This window comes from Macaca fascicularis, chromosome 19, assembly GCF_037993035.2.
Source record: "Macaca fascicularis isolate 582-1 chromosome 19, T2T-MFA8v1.1".
NCBI classification, from domain to species: Eukaryota; Metazoa; Chordata; class Mammalia; order Primates; family Cercopithecidae; genus Macaca; species Macaca fascicularis.
The window spans coordinates 23240801-23267519 of record NC_088393.1 but is presented as its reverse complement, the minus strand read 5'-3'; the positions used below and the strand labels follow the sequence as shown (position 1 = coordinate 23267519).

The 26719-nt window shown below is 39.3% G+C and overlaps 1 protein-coding gene across 1 annotated transcript in view; it reads right to left on the bottom strand.

Annotated features, from left to right (window-relative positions):
- LOC135968539 (uncharacterized) overlaps window positions 1-26719 on the bottom strand; it is a 47248-nt gene that overhangs the window by 3864 nt on the left and 16665 nt on the right. Inside the window, 2 exon segments of the mRNA XM_074025079.1 lie at window positions 23253-23348; window positions 24568-24694. Of these exon segments, the coding sequence (XP_073881180.1) occupies window positions 23253-23348; window positions 24568-24694 (223 nt within the window).

Here is a 26719-nt window from a genome sequence, read left to right as displayed (position 1 = left end):
GGAAGCACTAAACACACAAAGGAACAACTGGTACCAGCCCCTGCAAAAACATAACAAATTGTAAAGACCATCGACACTATGAAGAAACTGCATCAACTAATAGGCAAAATAACCAGCTAGCATCATAATGACATAACAATATTAACCTTAAATACAAGGGCTAAATGCTCCAATTAAAAGACACAGACTGGTAAATTGAATAAAGAGTCAAGATCCATCTAAGTGCTGTATTTCAGTCTATATGTGCAAAGACACATATAGACTCAAAATAAATGGATGGAGGAATATTTACCAAGCAAATGGAAAGAAAAAAAAAAAAAATCCGGGGTTGCAATCCCAGTCTCTGATAAAACAGACGTTAAACCAATAAAGATCAAAAGAGACAAAGATGGGCATTACATAATGGTAAAGGGGTCAATGCAACAACAAGAGATAACTATCCTAAATATATATGCACCCAATACAGGAGCACCTAGAATCATAAAGCAAGTTCTTAGGGACCTACAAAGAGACATAGATTCCCACACTATAACAGTGGGAGACTTTAACATCCCACTGTCAATATTAGCCTGATCAATGAGACAGAAAACTAACAAGGATATTCAGGAGGTGAACTCAACTCTGGACCAAGCAGACCTAATAGACATCTACAGAACTCTTTGCCACAAATCAACAGAATACACATTCTTCTCAGCACCACATCGCACTTATTCTAAAACTGACCACATAATTGGAAGCAAAACACTCCTCAGCAAATGTAAAAGAATGGAAATCATAACAGTCTCTCAGACCACTGCAATCAAATTAGAACTCAGGATTAAGAAACTCACTAAAAATCGCACAACTACATGGAAACTGAACAACCTGCTCCTGAATGACTACAGGGTCAATAATTAAATGAAAGTAGAACTTAAAAAGTTCTTTGAAACCAATGAGAACAAAGACACAAAATACCAGAATCTCTGGGACTATGACAAAGCAATGTCTAGAGGAAAATTTACAGCACTAAATGCCCACAAGAGAAAGCAAGAAAGATCTAAAATAGACATGCTAAAATCACAATTAAAAGAACTAGAGAAGCAAGAACAAACAAATTCAAACCCTAGCAGAACATAACAAATAATTAAGAGCAGAACAGAAGGAGAGAGCGACAAAAAAAAAAAACCCTCAAAAAATAAAAATAAAATAAATCCTGAAGAGGCCAATAACAAGTTCTGAAACTGAGGCAGTAATTATTAGCCTACCAATAGAAAATGTCCAGAACCTGATGGATTCACAGCTGAACTCTGCCAGAGGTACAAAGACGAGCTGACCTATTCTTTCTGAAACTATTCCAAACAATAGAAAAAGAGGGAAGCCTCCCTAACTCATTTTATGAGGCCAGCATCATCCTGATACAAAATCCTGGCAGAGACACAACAACAGCAAAAAAATTTCAAGCCAATATCCCTGATGAACATGGATGTAAAAATCCTCAATAAAATACTGGCAAACTGAATACAGCAGCACATCAAAAAGCTTATCTACCATGATCAAGTTGGCTTCATCCCTGAGATGCAAGGGTGGTTCAACATAGGCAAATCAATAAACATAATCCATCACATAAACAGAACCAATGACAAAAACCACATGATTATCTCAATAGATGCAGAAAAGGCCTTCGATAAATTTCAACACCCCATTCGTCCTAAAAACTCAATAAACTAGGTATTGATGGAACATATCTCAAAATAATAAGGGCTATTTATGACAAACCCACAGACAATATCATACTGAATGGGCAAAAACCAGAAGCATTCCCTTTGAAAACCTGCACAAGACAAGGAGGTGAGGAGGATTAATTTAACTTGGAAGTGCTATGTCCGGTGAACGATTTAATGTACTATGTACTGTAAATGAACAATAAGTTAGTTGATATTCGGGTTGTGATGCTTGAGCTTTGAGTCTTGTTGTTATGTGTTACAGTTGATTGATCTATTAGAGTGCTTGCTTGTAAGCATGTTGTGGGACTGTGTTTAGTAAGTATGTAAGAATATGTGCTATGTACAGTTAAACATATAGAGTACTATATAGTATTCATGTCGGCTAACAGTAATGCACGATTTACATAAAAGTTTATTGAAATGTTTAATACTTAAGTTGCATTTAAAGCTTGCATACCATAAAAGACAGAAAGTAGTTCAAGTTAGAATGCCAGTTTTGGGTGTTGGTGGTGAAGTTAAGTACTTTCTTTCTGAGTTGCCCAAGGGAAAAGTTTTCCATTTTCAGTTTACAAGACTGGTGTATTTATTTATACTACGGGGGCAGGTTCATTTGAGCAGGTTGTTTTCAATTAGGGAGGCAAGTGGTATTAAGACTAGAATTGTGGTGAAATGTATTACGGATGCTACTTGTCCAATAGTCATAAAGGGTTGGCTTATTGGTTGACTTCCGATTCAGGTAAGAGTTAGTAGAATTGTGATTAGGAGTCAAAATAGGAACTGGCTGAGTGGGCGGAATGCCATACTTTGTTGTTTGGATTTGTGGAGAGTGGGTATGAATAATAAGATAAGGATTGATAGGAGGAGTGCTAACACCCCTCCTAGTTTATTAGGAATGGATCGTAGAATTGCATATGCGAATAAGAAGTATCATTCTGGTTTAATGTGTGGAGGCGTGCTTAGGGGGTTGGCTGGGATGTAGTTGTTTGGATCGCTTAGAAGGTCAGGCGTGAATAATACTAATGTTATTAAGGTTGTGAAAAAGAGGGCTAGGCCTAGGATGTCCTTAATTGTGTAGTAGGGGTGGAAGTCGATTTTATCGGAGTGAGAGGAAATTCCGCAGGGATTATTTGATCCTGTTTCGTGTAGAAATAATACGTGTAGAGTAGTAAAGGCTGTGATAATGAAAGGTAGGATAAAGTGAAGGGTAAAGAATCGTGTGAGGGTGGGGCTTTCAATAGAATATCCACCTCAAACTCATTGGACGAGATTGGTTCCGATGTATGGGATTGCTGATAGTAGGTTTGTAATTACGGTGGTGTCTCAGAATGATATTTGGCCTCATGGGAGTACATAGCCCATGAAGGCTGTTGCTATGGTTATGAGTAGAAGTGTGATGCCAGTGTTTCAAGTTTCTGTGAGAAGAAAGGAGCCGTAGTAGAGGCCTCGGCCTACATGTAGAAAAAGGCAGATGAAGAGTATGGAGGCACAGTTGGCGTGGAGGTAGCGAAGGATTCAGCCGTTATTTACCTCTCGGACGATGTGTGCGACTGAGGAGAAGGCGGAGGAAGTGTCTGGTGAGTAGTGTATTGCTAGGAATAGTCCTGTAATAATTTGTAGAATTAGGCAGGTTGCAAGAAGTGAGCCGAAGTTTCATCATATAGAAATGTTAGGTGGGGTGGGTAGGTCAATGAAGGTGTGGTTAATTATTTTTAGGATTGGGTGGGATTTGCGTATTGGGGTCATTAATGTTTTTGTAGTTGAAGTACAATGATGGTTTTTCATATCATTGGTCATGGTTGGAGTCCACGTGAGAACAATGACATATATTTTATTTTTGTTAAACGTATTATTAGTTATGGGGTTTGTGGGGTTTTCTTCTAAACCCTCTCCTATTTATGGAGGGTTGGCATTGTTAGTGGTATAGTTGGTTGTGTGATTATTTTGAATTGTGGGGTAGCGTATATGGGTTTAATGATGTTTTTAGTTTATTTGGGGGGTATGATAGTTGTTTTTGGGTATACTATGGCAATGGCTATTAAGGAGTATCCTGAAACATGGGGATCGGGGCTTGAGGTTTTTGTGAGTTTTCTGGTAGGATTAGCGATGGAGGTGGGTTTAATTTTATGAGTTACAGATTTTGATGATTTAGTGGTGGTGGTGAACTTTAATAGTATGGGGGATTGGGTGATTTTTGAGGGTGAGGGGTCGGGGTTAGTTCGAGGGGATTCTATTGGTGCAGGTGCTTTGTATGACTATGGACGTTGATTGGTAGTGGTTACTGGTTGAACGTTGTTTGTTGGTGTATACATTATTATTGAGATTACTCGGGGTAATAGATTATGTTATTAGGAATAAAGTTAGAATGAGGGGAATAAGAAAGGAGAGGGAGTAAAGTTTGATTATGCCTTTTTGGGTGGTTGTGATGGTGGAGATGGTAGTGTGGATATGTGAAATTGTTTTGGTTATAGATTTTTCCAGTCAGGTTAAGTCTAGTAAGAGGAAGGATAGGTTTTGGCTTATAAGCAGATTTTGGTAGGAGGTTATATGGTGAATTGTGATAGGGTAATATCCTAATATGTTGGAGAATTTAAATGTGTGTGATGGCATGTTTATTTTAAGTTTGTTGGTTATAAGGGCAAGGTCTAGGGCTACTAGAAAGCCCAGGGTGGTTAGATATAGGGCTGAGAGTTTTAGATGGTGAGGTATTGTTGGTTGGGGGAGTGAAGTAGGGGAGATATTGTTGGTGATAAGAAATCCTGCTAGTATATTGCCGATAGTGAGGCGTTTGATTGGTTTTAATAAGGTGGGGTCGTTCTCGTTAATATAGATTGAGGTTGGGAAGCGGGGTTGTCCTGTTAGGGTTATAAAGATAGTTCGGGTGCTGTAAGCGCTAGTTAGGGATGTGGCAATGAGAGTGACAGATAGGGCTCAGGCGTTGGTATACGACATGTTTGCGGTTTTGATGATGAGGTCTTTGGAGTAGAAGCCTGTGAGGTAGGGTATGCCTGCAAGTGCTAAGTTGCCAATAAATAGGGAGGTTGAAGTAAGGGGTATTGTTTTAAATAACCCTCCTATTTTTCGAATGTCTTGTTCGTTGTTTAGGTTATGAATAATGGATCCAGAGCAGATGAATAATATAGCTTTGAAGAAGGCATGGGTGCAGATATGTAGAAACGCTAGGTATGGTTGGTTGATGCCGATAGCAACTATTATGAGGCCCAGTTGGCTTGAGGTGGAAAAGGCTACGATTTTTTTAATATCGTTTTGTGTTAGGGCGCAAACTGCTATGAATATGGTGGTAATGGCTCCTAGGCACAATGTAAGGCTTTGGATTAATGTATTATTTTCTATTAGAGGGTGGAACGGATGAGCAGGAATACTCCGGCGACAACTATCGTGCTGGAGTGGAGTAGAGCTGAGACTGGTGTTGGGCCTTCTATGGTGGAAGGTAGTCAAGAGTGAAGACCAAACTGGGCTGATTTTCCTGTTGCTGCCAGAAGAATACCTATTAGTGGGAGAAGACTTGGGTTGGGGTTTAGGATAAACATTTGTTGAAAGTCTCATGAGTTGTAATGTAGGATGAACCATGTTATGCTTAGGATAAAGCCGATATCGCCAATACGGTTGTATAACATTGCCTGAGTGGCTGCTGTGTTGGCTTCTATTCGAGCGTACCATCAGCTAATTAATAAGAAGGATATAATTCCTATGCCTTCTCAGCCAATGAAAAGTTGAAAGAGGTTGTTGGCAGTGATTAAAATTAGTATGGTGATGAGAAATGTGAGAAGGTACTTAAAGAATTGATTAATGTTTGGGTCCGAACTTATATATCATAGTGAGAATTCTATAATAGATCAAGTAATGAATAGTGCAATTGGGATAAATATTATGGAGAAGTAATCAAATTTGAAGCTTAGTGTTAATTCTAATGTTTGGATTGTTATTCAATGTCAGTTTGAGATAATTGCTTCTTGGTCCAGGAGAATATACAAGATTATGGGGAGATGGCTAATGGTGAAAGAATATATCATAGTTGTTTTTACGTAGTATGGGTATAGGTGCTTTTTGTTGGGATTAATAAAGGTAATAGCAATTGGTAGAATTAGAGTGGTTAGGATTGTTATGGTAATGGAGGTGTACATGGTTGTTACTTTTATTTGGAGTTGCACCGATGTTTTTGGTTCCTAAGGCCAATGGATAACTGTAATCCTTCAAAAGTTGGGAAAGCCGTATTTATTAAAAACGGAGACATGGGTTAGCAGCCCTTGCTAGCTTTCTCGGTAAATAAGAAGTGGCAGACCTCTATGGTTAGATCCACAATCTAATGTTTTGGCTAAACTATATTTACAGGAGGTGAAAACTAGAATAACATTAGGGTTAAGGGACAGGAGTATAATAGGGGAAAGGTGTATGAATATTAGTATGTTTTCTCGTGTAAAGGAAGGTTTTATATTAGTAGTGTGATATGTAAGTATTCCTCGTTGTGTTGTGGTAAATATATAGAGGGAGTAGAGGGCTGTAATTAGCATATTAAGTCCTGTAAGCGTAATGGTGATGTATGATCAGGAGAATGAGGTTATTATTACAAGGAGTTCTCCTACTAGGTTAATAGTAGGGGGTAGGGCGATGTTGGTAAGGTTTGCTGCAAATCATCAAAAGGTTATTAATGGAAATAGTATTTGGAGTCCTCGGGAAAGTAGTATAATGCAGCTGTGGGTTCGTTCATAGTTTGAGTTTGCTAGGCAAAATAATATGGATGAGGTGAGTCCGTGGGTGATTATAAGAACAGTTGCACCAATGAAGCTTCAGGGGGTTTGAATGAGGGAGGCTATGATTACTAGGGCTATGTGGCTTATGGAGGAGTATGCGATGAGTGATTTTAGGTCTGTCTGTCGAAGACAGGTAGAGCTTGTTATGATTATGCCCCATAGGGATAGTATAAGGAAGGGGTAGGTTATATGTTCTGTTGTAGGGTTAAGGATAGAGGTGAGTCGTATCATGCCGTAGCCACCTAGTTTTAGGAGTACTGCGGCAAGGACTATTGATCCAGCAATGGGGGCTTCAACATGGGCTTTGGGGAGTCATAAGTGTAAGCCGTACAGGGATATTTTTACTATGAAGGCTATTATGCATGCTAGTCAGGTAAGATTGTGGGATCAAGTGGTTGTTAGTTTTTGAGCCATGAGCGTGAGTAGCATGATGTTTAGTGAACCCAAACTATTATACGTATAGATTAACATAATGAGTAGAGGGAGAGAGCCAGTTAGTGTATAGAATAGGAAATATGTGCCTGCGTTAAGGCGTTCTGCTTGGCTGCCTCATCGGATGATGATGATTAGGGTAGGAATGAGACTGGTTTCGAATGGAATATAAAATATGAATAGTTCTGTGGCTATGAATGTTAGAATTAGAGAGATTTGTAGGAAAATTAACATGGAGAGAGAGAATTTTTTCGTGAGGGGGATTCATTATGTAAGTGATATTGGCTTGCTGTAATCATAAGGGGCAGGAGTCAGGCAGTTAATATTAGGAGAGGTGTCGTTAGAGGGTCGGAAGATAAATGGATTGAGTAGTTGAGGAGATTGTTGCTGGTTTGGTTGAAAAATAATAAGGGGATAATACTGATGGTTAGGCTATGTACGGTAAGGTTAATTCAGATTATGCTATTTTTGGAAAATCACGTTGTTGGTAGTAGTATAATTGTAACAATGAAGTAAATTTAGGTTGTGGATATAGTCTAGACCATATGTGTTAGAGATTGAGATTAGTAGGGCAAGACCGACTGCTGCTTCGCAAGCAGCAAATACTAGTAGGGCGATGGGTATAATGTTAGCTAGTGAGGAGTGCATGTTTAAAGCTATAAGAGTACTTATAATAAACAGTGATGATAATATTCCTTCTAGGCATAATAGGGAGGATATTAGATGTGAGCGATAGGTTAACATACCTAGGAGTGAGATTATAAATGCTAGTGTAACACTTATATAGATGAAAGGCATTTGGTTAGTATGGTTATCATAATCTAACGAGTCGAAATCATTTGTTTTGTTTAAACTACTTACCAATTCAGTTCAATCCAGTCCTTTTTGAGTTCATTCGTAGGCTAGGCTTAGGGTTAGGACAATAATTAGTGTAATTGATGATTTAGGCATGGTTGGAAGATCTGTTGTTTGGAGAGCGCATGGTAGGGGTAGTAGTAGGGCAATTTCTAGGTCAAATAGTAGGAAGGTAATGGCAACTAAGAAAAATTTTATGGAGAAGGGAATGCGGGCAGGGTTTAGTGGGTCAAAGCCACATTCGTAAGGATCGGTTTTTTCTGCATAAGAGTTCAGCTGGGGTAGTCAGAATATGATAATTATTAGTAGGAGGGTCAGAAGGGTATTAATTGTCAGTGCTAATGCTAGGTTAATTACTCTTTTTCGAATAGTATCGAAACTAGTTGATTGGAAGTCAGCTGTACTAATTATACTAAAAGAGTAGGATCCTCATCAGTAGATAGAGATATAAAGGAATAATCAGACCACATCTACAAAGTGTCAATATCAAGCAGCGGCTTCGAATCCAAAATGGTGGTTTGATGTGAAGTGGTATAACAGTTGACAGATAAGGCAGGTAATAAGGAATGTAGATCCGATGATGACGTGAAGTCCGTGGAAGCCTGTGGTGATAAAGAATGCTGAGCCATAGATACCATCGGAAATAGTGAAGGGCGCTTCAAAGTACTCTGAAATTTGTAGTAGGGTGAAGTAGATGCCTAGTAGGATTGTAATGAGTAAAGCTTGGATTGTTTGTTTTCCATTACTTTCTATTAGGCTGTGGTGGGCCCAGGTGATTGTAACTCCTGATGCAAGTAGTATGGAGGTGTTTAAAAGGGGCATTTCTAGGGGATTTAGGGGAGTAATTCCTGTTGGTGGTCAGTGTCCTCCTAGGTGTGCGGTGGGAGCAAGGCTCGAGTGGTAGAATGCTCAGAAGAAACCGGTGAAGAAGAGGATTTCTGAGATGATAAAAAGGACTATTCCATAACGAAGGCTTTTTTGGACAGGTATTGTATGGTGGCCTTGGTAGGTGCTTTCTCGAATAATGTCACGCCATCATTGGTATATGGTTAACACGTTGGTTAGTAGGCCTAGCATTAGTAGAGTGGTGGAGTAAAAGTGAAATCATATAATTAAGCCTGATGTTGTTAACAGGGCTGAGAGAGCCCCTGTTAGTGGTCAGGGGCTAGGTTTAACTATGTGATAGGCATGAGATTGGTGGGTCATTAAGTGTTATCACGTAGATAAAGGATGATTAATAGTGTGAAGACATAGGCTTGGATTAGGGCCACTGCGATTTCTAGAATGGTCAATAGTACTAGAAGTGCATAGATTAGTGAGGTGATAGGGAGGTTGATGGTTGATAATGTTAGTGCAGCACTTCCTATTAGGTGCATTAGTAGATGGCCAGCTGTGATACTGGCGGTTAAGCGTACGGCTAGGGCAACTGGTTGCATAAATAGACTGATTGTTTCAATAATTACTAGTATAGGAATAAGGGGAGTGGGTGTGCCTTGTGGTAGGAAGTGGGCCAGAGAGCTTTTAGTTTTGAAGTGAAGGCCTATGATTACTGTCCCTGCTCATAGGGGAATTGCTATGGCTAGGTTTATAGATAGTTGGGTGGTGAGTGTAAATGAGTAGGGTAGAAGTCCGAGAAGATTGGTTATTGAGATAAAAATAATTAAAGATGTTAGTATTAGGGACCAGGTTTGTCCTTTGGTATTATGGGATATTATTATTTGTTTTAGGGTTAGTTGGATTAGGTTTTGTTGGATGGTAATTAGTCGATTATTAATAAGGTGTTTGGAGGTTGGAAATAGTAGCACGGGGAGTAAAATGATGATTACTGCAGCAGGTTGGCCTAGGATTGTTGGAGAGGTAAATGGGGCAAATAGATTTTCCTTCATTTCAATTGTCAGGGGTTATTGTAGGTTTGTGTATTGGGATTCTTTTGTAGGGGAGGTGGGTAGTAGTTTGTGTTTAGTAGTTTTAATTGTATAATAAGAAATAGTGTGGGGAGTATAGTTATGATGATAGTAAACCATACGATGTATCTAGTTGAGGCATTTCACTGCAGAGAGGGTATTTCTCTCGATCTTTAACTTAAAAGGTTAATGCTAGGATAGCTGTACAGTGTATTATAAGAATATTTTGCAGAGAGTTATGGAGTGAGATGTGGGGGGGGGGTCTATAGGGTAAATACAGGCCCTATCTCAAAAATTTTTAGTGGAATCAATTCTGTGACAATGGGTATGAAGCTGTGGTTAGCACCGCAGATTTCTGAGCATTGTCCATAGTATACACCTGGTCGTGTAGCGGTGAATGTGGTTTGATTCAGGCGTCCAGGAACTGCATCTGTTTTTAGGCCTAGAGTAGGAATTGTTCATGAGTGTAGGACGTCTTGAGATGTAATTATTATTCGGACAGGGGCTTCAATTGGGAGAACTACTCGGTTGTCAACTTCTAGAAGTCGAAGGTCTCTTGGGTTTAAGAACAATGGGGGGAGTATATAAGAGTTAAAGATTAATCCTCCGTAATCTGTGTATTCGTAGGTTCAGTATCATTGGTGTCCAATTGATTTAATAGTAAAAGAGGGGTTGTTGATCTCGTCTGTTAGATATAGGATGTGCAGGGATGGAAGAGCAATTAAGATTAAAATGATTGCGGGTAAGATGGTTCAAATGGTTTCTATTTCTTGGGCGTCCGTGATATTGGTGTTGTTAGTTTTGTTGTGAGAGCTGAAGACAGGGCATATAGGACTAGAAAGCTAATTAAGGATACAATTATAAAAGTGTGGTCATGAAAAGCAATTAATTCTTCTATGATAGGGGATATAGCATCCTGTAGGCCTAGTTGAACTGAGTGAGCCATATAAGATATATAGGGTTTAACCTATGATTTAGCTTTGACAAAGCTATGAAATAGTTTTTCTAATAACTTATTGAAAAAGTTGTGGAGGTCACAGGGCTGGCTTGAAACCAGTTTTAGGAGGTTCAATTCTTTCCTTTTTCGTTTAGTTTAATGTAGGTTGGTTCTTCAAATGTATGGTAGGGTGGAGGGCAACCATGCAGTCACTCTAGGTTGGTAGAGGGCTGTTCAATTAATGAGACTTTACGTTTTGAGGCGAAGGCTTCTCAGGTTATGTAGATTATTAGTATTACTGCTACTAGGGAAATGAAGGAGCCTATGGATGAGATATTTCATCTGGTATAGGCATCGGGGTAGTCAGAGTAGCGTTGGGGTATTCCGGATAAAGCGAGGAAATGTTGTGGGAAGGTGGTTAAATTTACACCTACAAATATGATGGTGAAGTGGGCTTTGGCATAAGTTTGGTCTAGAGTATAGCCTGAAAATAAGGGGAATCAATGAATGAAGCCTCCTATGATAGCAAATACAGCTCCTATGGATAGTACATAGTGAAAGTGTGCAACAACATAGTACGTATCGTGTAGTACAATGTCTAATGATGAGTTTGCTAACACGATACCGGTTAAGCCCCCTATGGTAAAGAGAAAAATAAAGCCTAGAGCTCAAAGTATTGCGGGAGATCATTTGATATTGCCTCCGTGAAGCGTGGCAAGTCAGCTGAAGACTTTAATGCCAGTGGGAATTGCAATAATTATAGTGGCGGAAGTGAAGTAGGCTTGTGTGTCTATCTATTCCTACTGCAAATATATGATGGGCTCATACAATAAAGCCTAAAAACCCGATTGACATTATAGCTCAAACTATACCTATGTAGCCAAATGGCTCTTTTTTTCTGGAGTAATATGTCACAATATGAGAGATTATCCCAAATCCAGGTAGAATGAGGATATAGACTTCGGGGTGGCCGAAAAATCAGAATAGATGTTGATACAAGATAGGATCCCCCCCCTCTGGCAGGATCAAAGAAAGTGGTATTTAGATTACGGTCTGTTAGTAATATAGTAATGCCGGCAGCTAGTACTGGTAGAGAGAGGAGTAAAAGGATGGCTGTGATTAACACTGACCAGATGAATAAGGGGGTTTGATATTGAGATATTGCAGGGGGTTTTATGTTGATAATAGTGGTAATGAAGTTTATAGCCCCTAGGATGGAGGAGATGCCTGCTAGGTGAAGTGAGAAGATAGTTAGATCTACGGAAGCTCCTGGGTGGGAGAAATTTCCTGCTAAAGGAGGATAAACTCTTCAACCTGTCCCAGCACTGGCTTCTACTGCCGCAGATGCCAGTAACAGTAGAAAGGAAGGGGGGAGAAGTCAAAAACTCATATTGTTTAGGTGGGGGAAAGCCATGTCGAGGGCACCAATTATTAGTTGTACTAATCAGTTTCCGAAACCTCCGATTATGATGGGTATAACTATAAAGAAAATTATGACAAACGCATGGGCTATAACGATAACATTGTAGATATGGTCGTTGCCTAATAGGCTGCCTGGTTGACCCAGTTGAGCTCGAACAAGAAGGCTTCGAGCTGTGCCTATGATCCCGGCCCATGTGCCGAACAGTAGGTAAAGGGTTCCAATATCTTTGTGGTTTGTTGAGAACAGCCAACGGTAGGCGAACATAGGTTGGGGAGGGGGGTAGAATGGCTGAGTAAGCATTAGGCTGTAAACCTAAAGACAGAGATTAAAGTTCTCTTTTTACCAGCTCCGAGGTGATTTTCATGTTGAATTGCAAATTCAAGGGAGCAGTTAATTTCTGCCGGGGCTTCTCCCGCCTTTTTTCCCTGCGGCGGGAGAAGTAGATTAAAGCCAGTGGTTAGAGTATTTAGCTGTTAACTAAAATTTTATGGGTTTGAGTCCCATTAATCTAGTAAGGGCTTAGCTTAATTAAAGTAATTGATTTGCATTCATTTGATGTGGAATAGAATCTGCAGTCCTTATATATTACAGAAATTAAGCGTGGTTTAACTTACTGAGGGCTTTGAAGGTCCTTGGTCTTACTTCACCTAAATTTCTAGAGGATGACTAGGGTTAGTGGAGAAATTGTTAAGAGGAGGGTGGTGAGGATAATGAGTGGGGGGATGAGGAGTATGGGTTTTGTATTTTCAAATTGTCATTTTATTTTTGTATTGTTGGATGTAGGGAGTATTGTTATGGAGGTGGTATAAATTAGGCGTATATAAAAGTATAAGTTGAGTAGGGTTATGGTAATTATAATGGAGGGGATGATGAAGTTATTGCTTTTTGTAAGTTCTTGAATGGTAATTCATTTGGGTAGGAAACAGATTAGTGGGGGTAAGCCTCCCATGGATAGGAGGGTGGTTGATATTAATGGTATTAGTCAGGTTAGTTTGTTTCAAGTGCAGGATAGTATAAAAGTTGTGGTATTTGAGTTTAGGTTGAGAGTTAGGAATGCGGTAGTTGTCATAATAGTGTATATGGTTAGGTAATAGATTGTGATATTTGGGTTGTAGGTTAGTGTTATTATTCAGCCTGTGTGAGTAATTGAAGAATATGCCATGATTTTGCGTAGTTGTGTTTGGTTAAGGCCTCCTCAGCTGCCTATTATAACAGATAGAGTAGAGAGGGTCAGGAGAATATCTGTATTGGTTGAAGAATGTATTTGGTATATAATTGAGATGAGAGCTAGTTTTTGTCATGTGAGGAGGAGCAGGCCAGAAATTAAAGATGTCCCTTGGGTGACTTCTGGGATTCAAAAGTGGAAGGGGGCTATTCCTAATTTTATGGCTAGGTCTGTTGTCATGGCTAGAGATGAAAGTTGGTTGATGTTGTCTGTTGTGGTTCAGCATCTGGAGAGTAGGTTGTTGGAGATAATTGCTATTATGAGGATTATAGATGCGGTGGATTGTATTAGGAAATATTTAATAGCGGCTTCTGTAGAACGGGGGTTTGTTTTTTTGATTAGAATTGGGATGAAATCTAGTATATTTATTTCTAGGCCTGCTCAGGCGAGGAATCAGTGTGAGCTTAGCGTTGTAATGAGAGTGCCTGTGATTATGTTGAGGTAGACAATAAGTTGGGCTAGTGGGTTAATTAGTACGGGAAGGGTATAACCAACATTTTCGGGGTATGGGCCCAATAGCTTATTTAGCTGACCTTACTTAGGATGGAGTGTGGTAGGTAGCATGGAGAAATTTGGGTTCTCAGGGGTAAGTTCGATACCTATAATCCTAGAAATAAGAGGATGAGGGCCTCTATCATTTACTCTATCAAAGTAACTCTTTTGTCAGACATATTTCTAGGTTTGCGGAGGAATACTGGAGATTGCAACAGGTGTTGAGATATATCATATGAGAAGAGCTAGTGTAAGTGGGAGGAAATTTTTTCATAGTAAGTGTATAAGTTGATCATGGCGGAATCGAGGATATGCTGTTCGGATTCATAAAAATAATGAGGTTAGAAGAAGTGTTTTGGTGGTAAAGCACGTTGTAAATAGTTCTGGGGAATTAATAGAGTATAATGTGCCTAGGAAGATTGTGGTTATTAGGGCATTTATTATAATGATATTTATGTACTCAGCCATGAAGAACAGGGTGAATGGGCCTGCGGCATATTCAATGTTAAAGCCTGAGACTAGTTCCGATTTGCCTTCTATGAGGTCGAAAGGAGCTCGGTTTGTTTCAGCTAATGTGGAGGTGAATCATATTATGGCTAGGGGTCATGATGGTAGGAGGAGTCAGAGGTGTTCTTGTGTTGTGATAAGTATGAGAAGATTAAATGAGCCACTTATTAGTAAGACTGATAAGAGAATAATAGCAAGAGTGACTTCATATGAGATTGTTTGGGCGACAGCTCATAGTGCTCCGATTAGTGCATAGTTTGAGTTTGATGCCCATCCTGATCATAAAATGGAGTAAACAGTTAGACTAGATGTGGCTAGAATAAATAAAAGTCCTAGATTGAAGTTAATTCGTGGATGGGGTATGGGAAGGGGAGTTCATAGGAGAAGAGCAATGGAAAAGGCCAAGGCTGGTGCGGTAATGTAGAGAATGGTGGTAGATGTTGAAGGTTTTAAGGGTTCTTCCGTGAATAGTTTTATGGCGTCAGCAAAAGGTTGTAGCAACCCATAGGGGCCAATGGTGTTTGGTCCTTTGCGTAGTTGTATGTGGCCCAGTAATTTTCGTTCAATGAGTGTGAGGAATGCTATGGCGGCCATTACGGATATAATAAGGAGTAGGAGATTTGTTGTTGACATGGTGTTAAGAAGAGGAGTTGAACCTCTGATTGTAAAGTTTTAAGTTTTATGCAATTGCCGGGCTCTGCCATCTTAACAAACCCTGTTTTTGGGTTGGGTTGGTGTTATTTTGTTAGATTGAGATTAGGTCATCTATGGAATGAGGGCACTTTATGAAGTGGGCCTTATTTCTCTTGTCCTTTCGTACAGGGAGAAATATAGAATAGATAGAAACCAACCTGGATTACTCCGGTCTGAACTCAGATCACGTAGGACTTTAATCGTTGAACAAACGAACCCTTGATAGCTGCTGCACCATTAGGATGTCCTGATCCAACATCGAGGTCGTAAACCCTATTGTCGATATGGACTCTGGAATAGGATTGCGCTGTTATCCCTAGGGTAACTTGTTCCGTTGGTCAAGTCATTGGGTCAATTACAGGTGCTGGTTCGCTTTGGCTTGTGTAGTCTTAGCGTAGGCTGTTCGGAGGTTTAGTTATGCTCCGAGGTCACCCCAACCAAAATTTTTAATGCAGGTGTGGTGGTGTAAGGGTCCATGGATTTGTATAGTTTTGATTGCATTAATAAATTAAAGCTCCATAGGGTCTTCTCGTCTTATTGTTTCATGTCCGCCTCTTCACGGACAGGTCAATTTCACTGGTTGAAAGTAAGAGACAGTTGAACCCTCGTGATGCCATTCATGCGAGTCCCCATTTAAGGAACAAGTGATTATGCTACCTTTGCACGGTTAGGGTACCACGGCCGTTGAGTATGTGTCACCGGGCAGGCAGTGCCTCTAATACTGGTAATGCTAGAGGTGATGTTTTTGGTAAACAGGCGGGGTTAAGTTTGCTGAGTTCCTTTTACTTTTTTTAAACTTTCCTTAAAGCATGCCTGTGTCGGGTTAACAGTGTGAGTAATACTGACTTGTTTCTGTTTGTTAGTGTTAGGCTGTTAAGCATCGGTGAAGTTTTTCAGTCTGATTTAGGCTTATGCGGCAGAGAAAATGTTCATGTTACTTATATTAGCATTGTTGCTTCTATGAAATGATAGATTAATCCAATGTGGAATAAGGAGTTTAGTGGTGTGTTTGGAATTTTTATATAATTGATGTTGAGCTTGAACGCTTTCTTAATTGATGGCTGCTTTTGGGCCAACTATGGAGGTCAGATTTTTTACTCTCTATACAAGGTTTTTTCCTGATGTCTGAAGAGCTGTCCCTCTTTAGACTAACAATTAAGTTTACAGGGGGATGGGATAGTTCTACAGGTAAACTTAAGGTTGAACTAAAATTCTATCTTGGATAACCAGCTATCACCAGGCTTGGTAGGCTTGTCACCTCTACCCATAAATCTTTTGTTGTTCTAACTATTGAAGTTTAGGGCTAAGCATAGTGGGGTCTCTAATCCCAGTTTGAGTCTTAGCTATTGTGTGTTCAGAAATTTTAAAGCCACTTTCGTAGTTTATTTTACATCAGCTAAGGTTTTACAATTTAGATCGAGTTTAGATTTATTTGACTAGATCTAAAACACCCTTTACGCCGGTTTTTATTAGCTTGGGTTAATCGTATGGCCACGGTGGCTGGCACGAAATTGACCAACCCTAGATTGTAGCATAGCTTAGTTAAACTTTCATTTATTGCTAAAGGTTTGTCACTGCTGTCTCCCGTGGGGGTGTGGCTGAGCAAAGTGTCTTGAGCTGCATTGTGCATGTTTGATACTTACTCCATATGATCGTAGTGATTTATTGGGTGTCTTCACTGGGGCAGGGATGCTTGCATGTGTAATATTGCTAAGAGCTAATAGAAAGGCCAGGACCAAACCTATTTGCTCATGGGGTGTGCAAGTCCGTCTAGACATTTTCAGTGTCTTGCTTTAGGTGAATTAAGCTACATAAGCACGGAGAGAAGTATAGTTGTGAGGTGCTGTCTTTCGGGTTGTGACAATGAGGGCCCATATTTAGTAGTGAACAAGTGCAAGAGAGCAAGGAAGTAGGAAAGAGAAGGAGTGGGATGAAGTTAAGAGGGGTAAAGTGAAGTAATTTTGTGTTAGTTGAGGAAATGGCAGTTGAAGTTGTGCACACCTAAAGGATGAAAACGCGATCTCTGGCTAGGTGTGTGAAAGCTTTTGTTTTTGGGGTTTGGCAAGAGTAAATTTTTGGAGAAGAAGTCAGAGATGGGGGTGGGGGGGTTTGTTGATAGTTTCCTGCGTTATTTGCAGTGTGATTGAAAATGGATTACATGGTAATTATTGGTATGTCCTACAAGCATGAATTAAATAACACCTTGTAAAACTTATGTGGGGCTAGGATATTGAACGTAGGTGCGATTAATAATGGCATGGACTAGGAATCAAAGACAGGTTCTGCGGGACGTGTTGTGGTGGGACCAGCTTTCTGCAATGGGGTCGCGTGCAGACCAGAGATAAAAGATACCAAATGCATGGAGAGCTCCCGAGACTGGTTAATAGGGTGATAGACCCGTGATCCATCGAGATGTCTTATTTAAGGGGAATGTGTGGGCGATCTTAGTTATATGGCCCTGAGGTAAACAACCAGATGCCGGATACAGTTCATTATAGCTACCCCCACGATTTATGGGCCCGGAGCGAGGAGAGTAGCACTCTTGTGCGGGATACTGATTTCATGGAGGATGGTGAACAAGGGACACCTACGTGAGGGGGGTATCCGTGGTGAGGAGGATTAATTTAACTTGGATGTTAAATTAAATCTCACCACTCCCATTCAGCATAGTATTAGAAGTTCTCATGAGGGCAATCAGGCAAGAAAAAGAAATAATGGGTATTCAAATAGGAAAAGAGGAAGCCAAATTCTCTCTGTTTGCAAATGACATGATTGTATATTTAGAAAACCCCATTGTCTCAGCCCAAAATCTCTTTAAGCTGATAAGCAACTTCAGCAAACTCTCAGGATATAAAATCAATGTGCAAAAATCACAAGCATTCCTATACACCAATAATAGAGAGAGAGCCTGAGTCAAATAGAGAGTCAAATCATGACTGAGCTCCCATTCACAATTGCTACAAAGAGAATAAAATACCTAGAAATACAACCACCAAGGGATGTGAAGGACCTCTTCAGGGACAACTACAAACCACTGCTCAAGAAAGTAAGGGAGGACACAAACAAATGGAAGACCATTCCATGCTCATGGATAGGAAGAACTGATTACGTGAAAATGGCCATACTGCCCAAAGTGATTTATAGATTCAATGCTATCCCCATCAAGCTACCACTAACTTTCTTCACAGATTTTGAAAAAACTGAATTTAATATGGAACCAGAAAAAAAGCTCATATAGCCAAGGCAATCCTAAGCAAAAACAACAAAGCTGGAGGCATCATGCTACCTGACTTCAAACTATATTACAAGGCTACAGTAACCAAAACAGTATGGTACTGGTATCAAAACAGATATACAGATCAATGGAACAGAACAGAGGCCTCAGAAATAACATCACACATCTACAACCATCTGATCTTTGACAAACCTGAAAAAAACAAGCAATGGGGAAAGAATTCCCTATTTAATAAATCGTGTTGAAAAAACTGGCTAGCCATATTCAGAAACCTGAAACTGGACCCCTTCCTTATACCTTATAGAAAAATTAACTCAAGATGGATTACAGACTTAAATGTAACACCTCAAACCATAAAAACCCTAAAAGAAAACCTAGACAACGCCATTCAGGACACAGGCATGGGCAAAGACTTCATAACTAAAACACCAAAAGCAATGGCAACAAAAGCCAAATTGACAAATGGGACCTAATTAAACTAAAGAGCTTCTGCACAGCAAAAGAAACTATCAGAGTGAACAGGCAACCTACAGAATGGGAGAAAAATTTTCCAATATATCCATCTGACAAAGGGCTAATATCCAGGATCTATAAAGAACTTAAACAAATTTACAAGAAAAAAAAAAAATCAAAAAGTGGGCAAAGGATATGAACAGATACTTCTCAAAAAAAGATATTTATGTGGCCAACAAACATATGAAAAAAAGCTCATCATCACGGGTCATTAGAGAAATGCAAATGAAAACCACAATGAGATACCATTTCATCCGTTAGAATGGTGATCATTAAAAAGTCAGGAAATAACAGATGCTCGAGAAGATGTGGAGAAGTACGAATGCTTTTACACTGTTGGTTGGAGTGTAAATTAGTTCAGCGATTGTGGAAGACAATGTGGCAATTCCCCAAGGATCCAGAACTAGAAATACCATTTGACTCAGCAATTCTATTACTGGGTACCCAAAAAATTATAAATCATTCTACTATAAAGACACATGCACACATAAGTTTATTGCAGCACTATTCGCAATAGCAAAGATTTGGAACCCACCCAAATGCCCATTAGTAATAGACTGGATAAAGAAAATGTGGCACATACACACCACGTAACAGTATGCAGCCATAAAAAAGGATGAGTTCATGTCCTTTGCAGAGACATGGATAAAGCTGGAAACCATCATTCTCAGCAAACTAACACAAGAACAGAAAACCAAACACAGCATGTTCTCACTCATAAGTGGGAGTTGAACAACGACAACACAGGGACACAGGAAGGGGAACATCACACACCGGGGCCTGTGGTGGGGTGGGAGGCTAGTGGATGAATAACATTAGGAAAAATACCTAATGTAGATAACAGGTTGATAGGTACAGCAAACCACCAGAGCACATGCATACCTATGTAACAAACCTGTACGCTCTGCACATGTACCCCAGAATTTAAAGTATAATTAAAAAAAAAATCAAAACAGAATATTAATAAGGAAACAGACTACTTAAAGGTGGTATAAAACAAATATTTCTGACAGAGGTATAGAGAGCACTCCTCAACATCAGGATACACACCCTTCTCAATAGCTCATACAACATATTTCTTGATAGACCACCTCTTAGGCCAAAAAAGAAGTCTTACCAAATTTTTTAAAACCGAAATTTTATGAATTATTTTCTATGACTAAACTCAAATGCAAGTATACAACAATAATAGACAGAAACTGGAAAAAAAAAAAAATGTGAGGCATGGTGGCTCACGTCTGTTATCCCAGCACTTTGGGAGGCCGAGGCAGGTGGATCACGAGGTCAGGAGATCAAGACCATTCTGACTAACATAGTGAAACCCTGTCTCTACTAAAATGTGAAAAACTAGCCAGGCTTGGTGGCACACATCTGTAGTCCCAGCTACTCAGGAGGCTGAGGCAAAGGAATCGCTTGAACCCAGGAGGCAGAGGTTGCAGTGAGCCGAGATCGTGCCACTGCACTCCAGCCTGGAGATAGAGCAAGACTCCGTCTTAAAAAAAAAAAAAAAACCATATATATGTATATACACACACATAGGAATTTAACAAAACACTCGAGCACGCTCTTATGTAAAGGTTGTAATAGTTAATATTGTAAAGATGTTCATCCTGGTCAATCCTGGTCAATGTAATCTACAAATTTAATGAAATGTTTTTCAAATTTCTCATTGTATTTTTGAAGAAACAGAAACAGCAACCCCAAAAGTATATCGAACCCCAAAGGCAATAAAGTTCCCATCAATCTTAAAATAATAATAATAATAGGCCGGGCGCGGTGGCTCAAGCCTGTAATCCCAGCACTTTGGGAGGCCGAGACGGGCGGATCAGGAGGTCAGGAGATCGAGACCATCCTGGCTAACACGGTGAAACCCCGTCTCTACTAAAAAAAAAAAATACAAAAAACTAGCCGGGCGAGGTGGCGGGCGCCTGTAGTCCCAGCTACTCAGGAGGCTGAGGCAGGAGAATGGCGGGAACACGGGAGGCGGAGCTTGCAGTGAGCTGAGATCCGGCCACAGCACTCCAGCCTGGGCGACAGAGCGAGACTCTGTCTCAAAAAAAAAAATAAAATAAAAATAATAATAATAATAATAATAATAATAAAGGAATGCTGCAGGCATTAAAGTTCCTGATTTCAAAAGACATTACAAAGCTACAGAATTAAAACAATCTGGTATAAGGATGAAAATTAAACTAATGAAATAGAATGCAACCCATATATATATACTTTAACATGTATGGTCATATGAGGAGTCATTTACATAGCAATAATTATTACTGTAAGCTAACAGGTAAAGGCAATGCAAATTTCTGTCACCAAATCATTCAGTAAATACAATTTGAAATATAAAAATACTGGAATATCACTCAGTTTTCAAAAAGCAGAAAACAGTCTACCAATTATAAAGATAAATCTTGATAACGTTATGCAAAATGAAATGTCAGCCACAAAAAGACAAAGATTGTAAGAGATAGATAGATAGAAAGCATTTACACTCTTAGAAGCAGATAAAAAGAAAAAGGTGCCCTATTTGCTTAACCCCCAACAGCAAGAAAGTTTGTCAGTCATCCATGACAAAAATGTCTTAATGAGAGAAACAGGCATCATGGTTAGTATCTGTAATGACAGCTACATGGTACAGTAAGGTTGGAGAATTGCTTCAGGCCAAAATATTACGACCAACCTGGGTTATGCAGTGAGACCCCATCTCGGAAATAAGTGCCTTTAAGAGAGCTTTGAGATCCAGGGAGGGAATTGTGAAACTTTGCTGAGCCCAAGATTGAGGAGCACCCTTTTCAGAAGGCAAGCTTTCATTTAGGTGGCAAACTACAGGACCCCTGCTCTTGACTACAGACCAGAAAATGTCCCACCCAACTCCATCCCACTGAGAATTTTGAACTTACTCTGTAAGCATCCCAAACTTCTCCCAGCCACAGTCTGTGAGAGGTCTTGGTCTTCCAGAAGCCTGGAGAGATACCCATTTAGAGCCAAGCTGGCAGGCCTGCAGACCTTGGTCCCAATAACAGTTCCATGACTCAGTTCCAGCTTCCTAAGCCACAGTTCATCGCCAGTTCTACCTATGTAGAAACCCACAGTGACCTCAGAAATCCTCTCTGGTACTCAGTACAAGCCATACTAATCCACATCCTAATATAAAGCCCACCATATGCAGACCTGACTGCAGAAACCTGCCCTAGCATCTATCCTACTGAGCAAAGTCCTGAAGGATATTTACTGTGTCCAAAAGTAAAATGCGAATTACAACTACCCAAGTCCTTTATGATAAGCTGACCCTAGTGCAGAGCCAGCAGCCTTGTGACCAAGCTACAACCCCGCTCTACTACAAACCCAGAGGGCATTCTATCACCCTGGGGGCCCAAGAAAGGAAGATTTTTACCCTCTGAAACCAGTTTATCAAAACTTTGAGGTGTTTGCTCCTTCAAATTGAGACACCAACGCAAAAGTATATTGTGCCCATCGTCAAAGCTTCTATTTTAACACAGCACTGGATGTATGTGGAAGAAAAATTAGTCAAAAAATTTTTAAAGTCATTGAAATTGAAGACAAGTAAAACATTGCTGCTTGTAGATCATGCAATGTTCTCTATAAAAAAAACCATAAACAGTACATTAAAACCTTTTAAAACAAATAAATACACTCAGCAAATTAGCAAAATATAAAATTAACACACAAGTTATGATTCCATACACTTAAACTATCTGATAAAATAGAGGAAGAAAACAATCTTATTTAAAATAGCACTAAAATAATAAATATCTGAGGACAAATTTAACCGAGGAACTGAAAAACTTTTCAAGTGAAAGATTTATCAATGAAAAAATAAGAAAACACAAATAAATTTAAATACATTTTCTCTATCGATTCAAAGAATAAACGCTAAAACACCATATTATCCAAAGTGATCTCTAGATTCAATAAACTTTCTATCAATATTCCAGTGGTTTTTTTTCATAGTAATGAAAAATACAATCATAAAATTTACATGAAACTACAAAAAACTGTGAATAGCCAAAGCAATCTTGAAGAAAAAGAAAAAAGCAGAAGGACATCATACTTTATAATTTCAAACTATATTTCAAGAGTATAATAAAAACAGGATGAAATGTGCAGAAAAATGAACAAAAAACACCCAATAATACAGAAATCACTACTCTCACACATTTCAGAGATGATGGAAAAAGAGAACTTAAAAGATAGTCTAACGTGGAGTGTCTTGAAATTATGCAAACATCTGTGTGTCCACAAAAACAAAAATGAAAAAACTCAGATTGCACACTCTCTTGTATGCCATGAACAGTACTTTGGCTGTCACTGTAAACTTGAAGGAAGATTACTGAAGGGAAAGAAGAATTCTTAGATATTTTAAAAGCAAAAGAGAGAAGATGCCCCTGTGTGAGAGAAAATTTAAAAATAAAAATAAAAATTAGGCTTTCCAGAAACTATTTCTTTTGGAACACTGCTTCCAATATCACTTTAGGGACTTGCTTTCTTCTTGACTTTGGACCTGTCATCCACGTTGTCTGTTGTATTCACTCTCACCTACCTGGGGGTTCTTCCGCCATCTCGTGTCTCTTCATATTCCAGGGCTCTTTTCCTTGCTCCAGAAAAATGATCAGGTCTGGCTTAGGGACAGCAATACCTGTTTTATTAAAAATAAGTAACATGCCTCTTGCTCATATTCTCCAATTAAAAACTTAATAATGTGCTCAGTAAAGAGGATTTAACACAATGTTCTAATACATTTATCCCAAAATACTAAATTACAACAGAAATTTCTAAATATTTAGAAAATACTCTAATTTTGTGGGTTCTTACTTTTATCACCTGGTACTACTGAATTAAAAATTGGTGGTGGTAATTAGATTTTAAAGTGTGAGCAATAATATTTTATGCCAGTAAAATTTTGAAATTACCGTTAATCTAAAGTGAAGGACAGAGAGGAGCTCAAGAATGTGGTAAGTTCAGGTCAAGATGAAACATCTTGAAATTTTTTTCTCTATGGAAAACTCCCTGTGATTTTCTTGAAAACAGAAATCTGAAGCATAAATTACCAAAAAGAAATTATACAAAAGAGCAATGCTGGACGGGCGCGGTGGCTCAAGCCTGTAATCTCAGCACTTTGGGAGGTCGAGACGGGCGGATCACGAGGTCAGGAGATCGAGACCATCCTGGCTAACACGGTGAAACCCCGTCTCTACTAAAAAAATACAAAAAATTAGCCAGGCGAGGTGGCGGCGCCTGTAGTCCCAGCTACTCGGGAGGCTGAGGCAGGAGAATGGCGTGAACCCGGGAGGCGGAGCTTGCAGTGAGCTGAGATCCGTCCACTGCACTCCAGGCTGGGCGACAGAGTCAGACTACGTCTCAAAAAAAAAAAAAAAAAAAAAAAAGAGCAATGCTGTTGGGAGCCGAAAGCCTGAGGGCTGTGACCAACTCAGCATTCCACTGGACTTGAATGAATCAAACGGCAAATTGTTTATCATGAATGCAGAATGTGGGCAAACTTGCTTCTGCTCATGCCGCCAGAAGGTACACTGAGGACAGTCACTCCCTGGGTTAACTACTGGGTTAACTACCTCCTTGAGGTTAACTACTGGAACATCTGGAGAGTACTGTTCAAAGAATACAGTCACTAAGTCAAGCAGCTGACCACAACCTCCCCCTTCTCCCTATCTCCTTTACTCAATAAATATGAAGAGCTATAGAAGTTCATGGCCCTTGTTCACTAGAAGCAAGGAGTCCCCTGGTGCCGTCTTTGTCTTTATTCCTGCATTCAACCTCCTTTGTTCAGACCAATAAAGTCCGCAGCAAAATGAAACCTATCGCGTACACTAGGAATTGCATATTAAAGTTATTCTCACCCAGGAAGACCAGGTTTCTGTAGTTCTCTAACATCACATTCCTATATAAATTCTGCTGTGCAGTGTCCAGGCATTGCCACTCCTCCACAGAGAATTCTATGGCCACATCCCGAAATGTCAATGATCCCTGGAAAACACACACAAACACACTTATTTACCAAGTGGTCATGGGCATAATTTTTAATTTGACTCAACGTAAAATGGAGAGAGTAAACAGAGCTGGTTCTGACTTCTAAGAGTGACTGAAATAATTCAATAAAATAGTTTTCAACTAGAAATATTCTCTAATGTATTCTCTAACTCTGAGAAAACAAAGTGTTATAAGATCCATAACACCAGTGTATATAGTGTATTTTTCTGGACAATAAAGTATAAAATTGAGGGCATAAACACTAACATGTACAATTTTGAGTGCTACATTTACATCATACAGAATTAATCGTGTGCCGGGCATGGTAGCTCATGCCTGTAATCCCAGCACTTTGGGAGGCAGAGGCGGGCAGATCACCTGACGTCGGGAGTTTGAGACCAGTCTGACCAACATGGAGAAACCCCGTCCCTACTAAAAACACAAAATTAGCTGGGCATGGTGCTTTGTGCTTGTAATTCTAGCTACTTGGGAGGCTGAGGCAGGAAAATCGTTTGAATCCAGGAGGCGGAGGTTGCGGTGAGCTGAGATCGCACCATTGCCCTCCAGCCTGGACAACAAGAGTGAAACTCTATCTCAAAAAAAAAAAAAAAAAAAAAAAAAAGAATTAATTGTGTGTATTTTTCAGATGGACATACTTTTGTATATTATTCAGATGGAATAGACATGTTGAGTTAGAAGCTATCACTCAAATTTTTATGTGTACAATAAGCTGGAGATCCTGTTAATGCAGATTTTTTTTTTTTTTTTCAGAAGATCAGGGATAAAGTCTGAGTTGCTGAATTTTTAACAAGCTCATCAGCATGCCAATGTTTTTGGCCCAAAAAGACTATTTTGTCAAATATCCAGTAATTGAATGACCCTGTGTTTTTCTGGTTTGTAAATAAAGATGAGAGCCTTCATTTTCAAAAAACAGACAAATGCAAAGGAAACCTAAGAAAGAAGGGCAGCTGCCAGATTAAATGTGGTGGTTTGTTCACATCAGCTGCGTAAAGATACTTAACAATGAAGAGAAAAATAATTAATTCTATAGTAAAACATGTATCAGAGAGCTTATCAACTAAGTGATTTATTAACATCAACTACATTAGAACAAACTTTTATAATGTCCTGATGCACCCAGAAGGACACAGCATTACTGCTGAGATACTGCCCCCTGAAAGGTAAATTATAGTCTGAATTTAACCATAAGGAAACATTAGTTTTATGGAAAGTTCAAGATACAGGTATCTCCCATGTTCTGTAATTTTTAATAGTGATTTTAAATAGTCTTTCTTTAGCACTGTAAAGAGCAGTTATCGCCTATCAAATTTTTTATAATTTTCTGGGTAATAAATACCATACTGCTTCAATGGGTATTTTCTTAATCCTATACTGCATAGACATAATAAAGAACACAGATGAAACCTCAACATTACATGTTCTCTGTCTTCACTAAAAACCCCAGGTTTTCCCCAACAGGAATTTGGAGTATCTACACCTTCCCATGTTCAACAGCCACAAAGGGACATTTTTAATATTGCAGATTATAAATTCATAGTGAGATTTCTGCATGGCATATAAGAAGCCATAATGTAGAGAAGGCTCTGGTATATAGAAAAATATATTTTTCAGAGACTTTGATTATTGTAAGAATTTTTTAAAGTAAAGACAAACTCATTAGGGAGGAAAAACACAAGTAGAGAAGTACAGGTTTGCAAGTACCAAACTTGTTTCCTGGAGGAAGCAGAGTGGACACAGATCTTGATCTGAGACATATTTAGCTGAAAAAAAAAAAAAAGGCCATTTTTTCCCCTTTCTCCTCCTTCTCTAGGATTATTTCTCAGATAAAATTCTCTGGGCAAATTATACCTGCATCTTGAGAACATGCCTTTAAAAGTGTCAGCACCACAGGTCTACCTGCTGTCACCACATCCACAGGCAGAAGAACCAAGACAGAGAAACTCCACCCATTTCTGTCCTTTATAGGAGAAGAGATTGAGAAACAATGAGTAGCTCCACAGA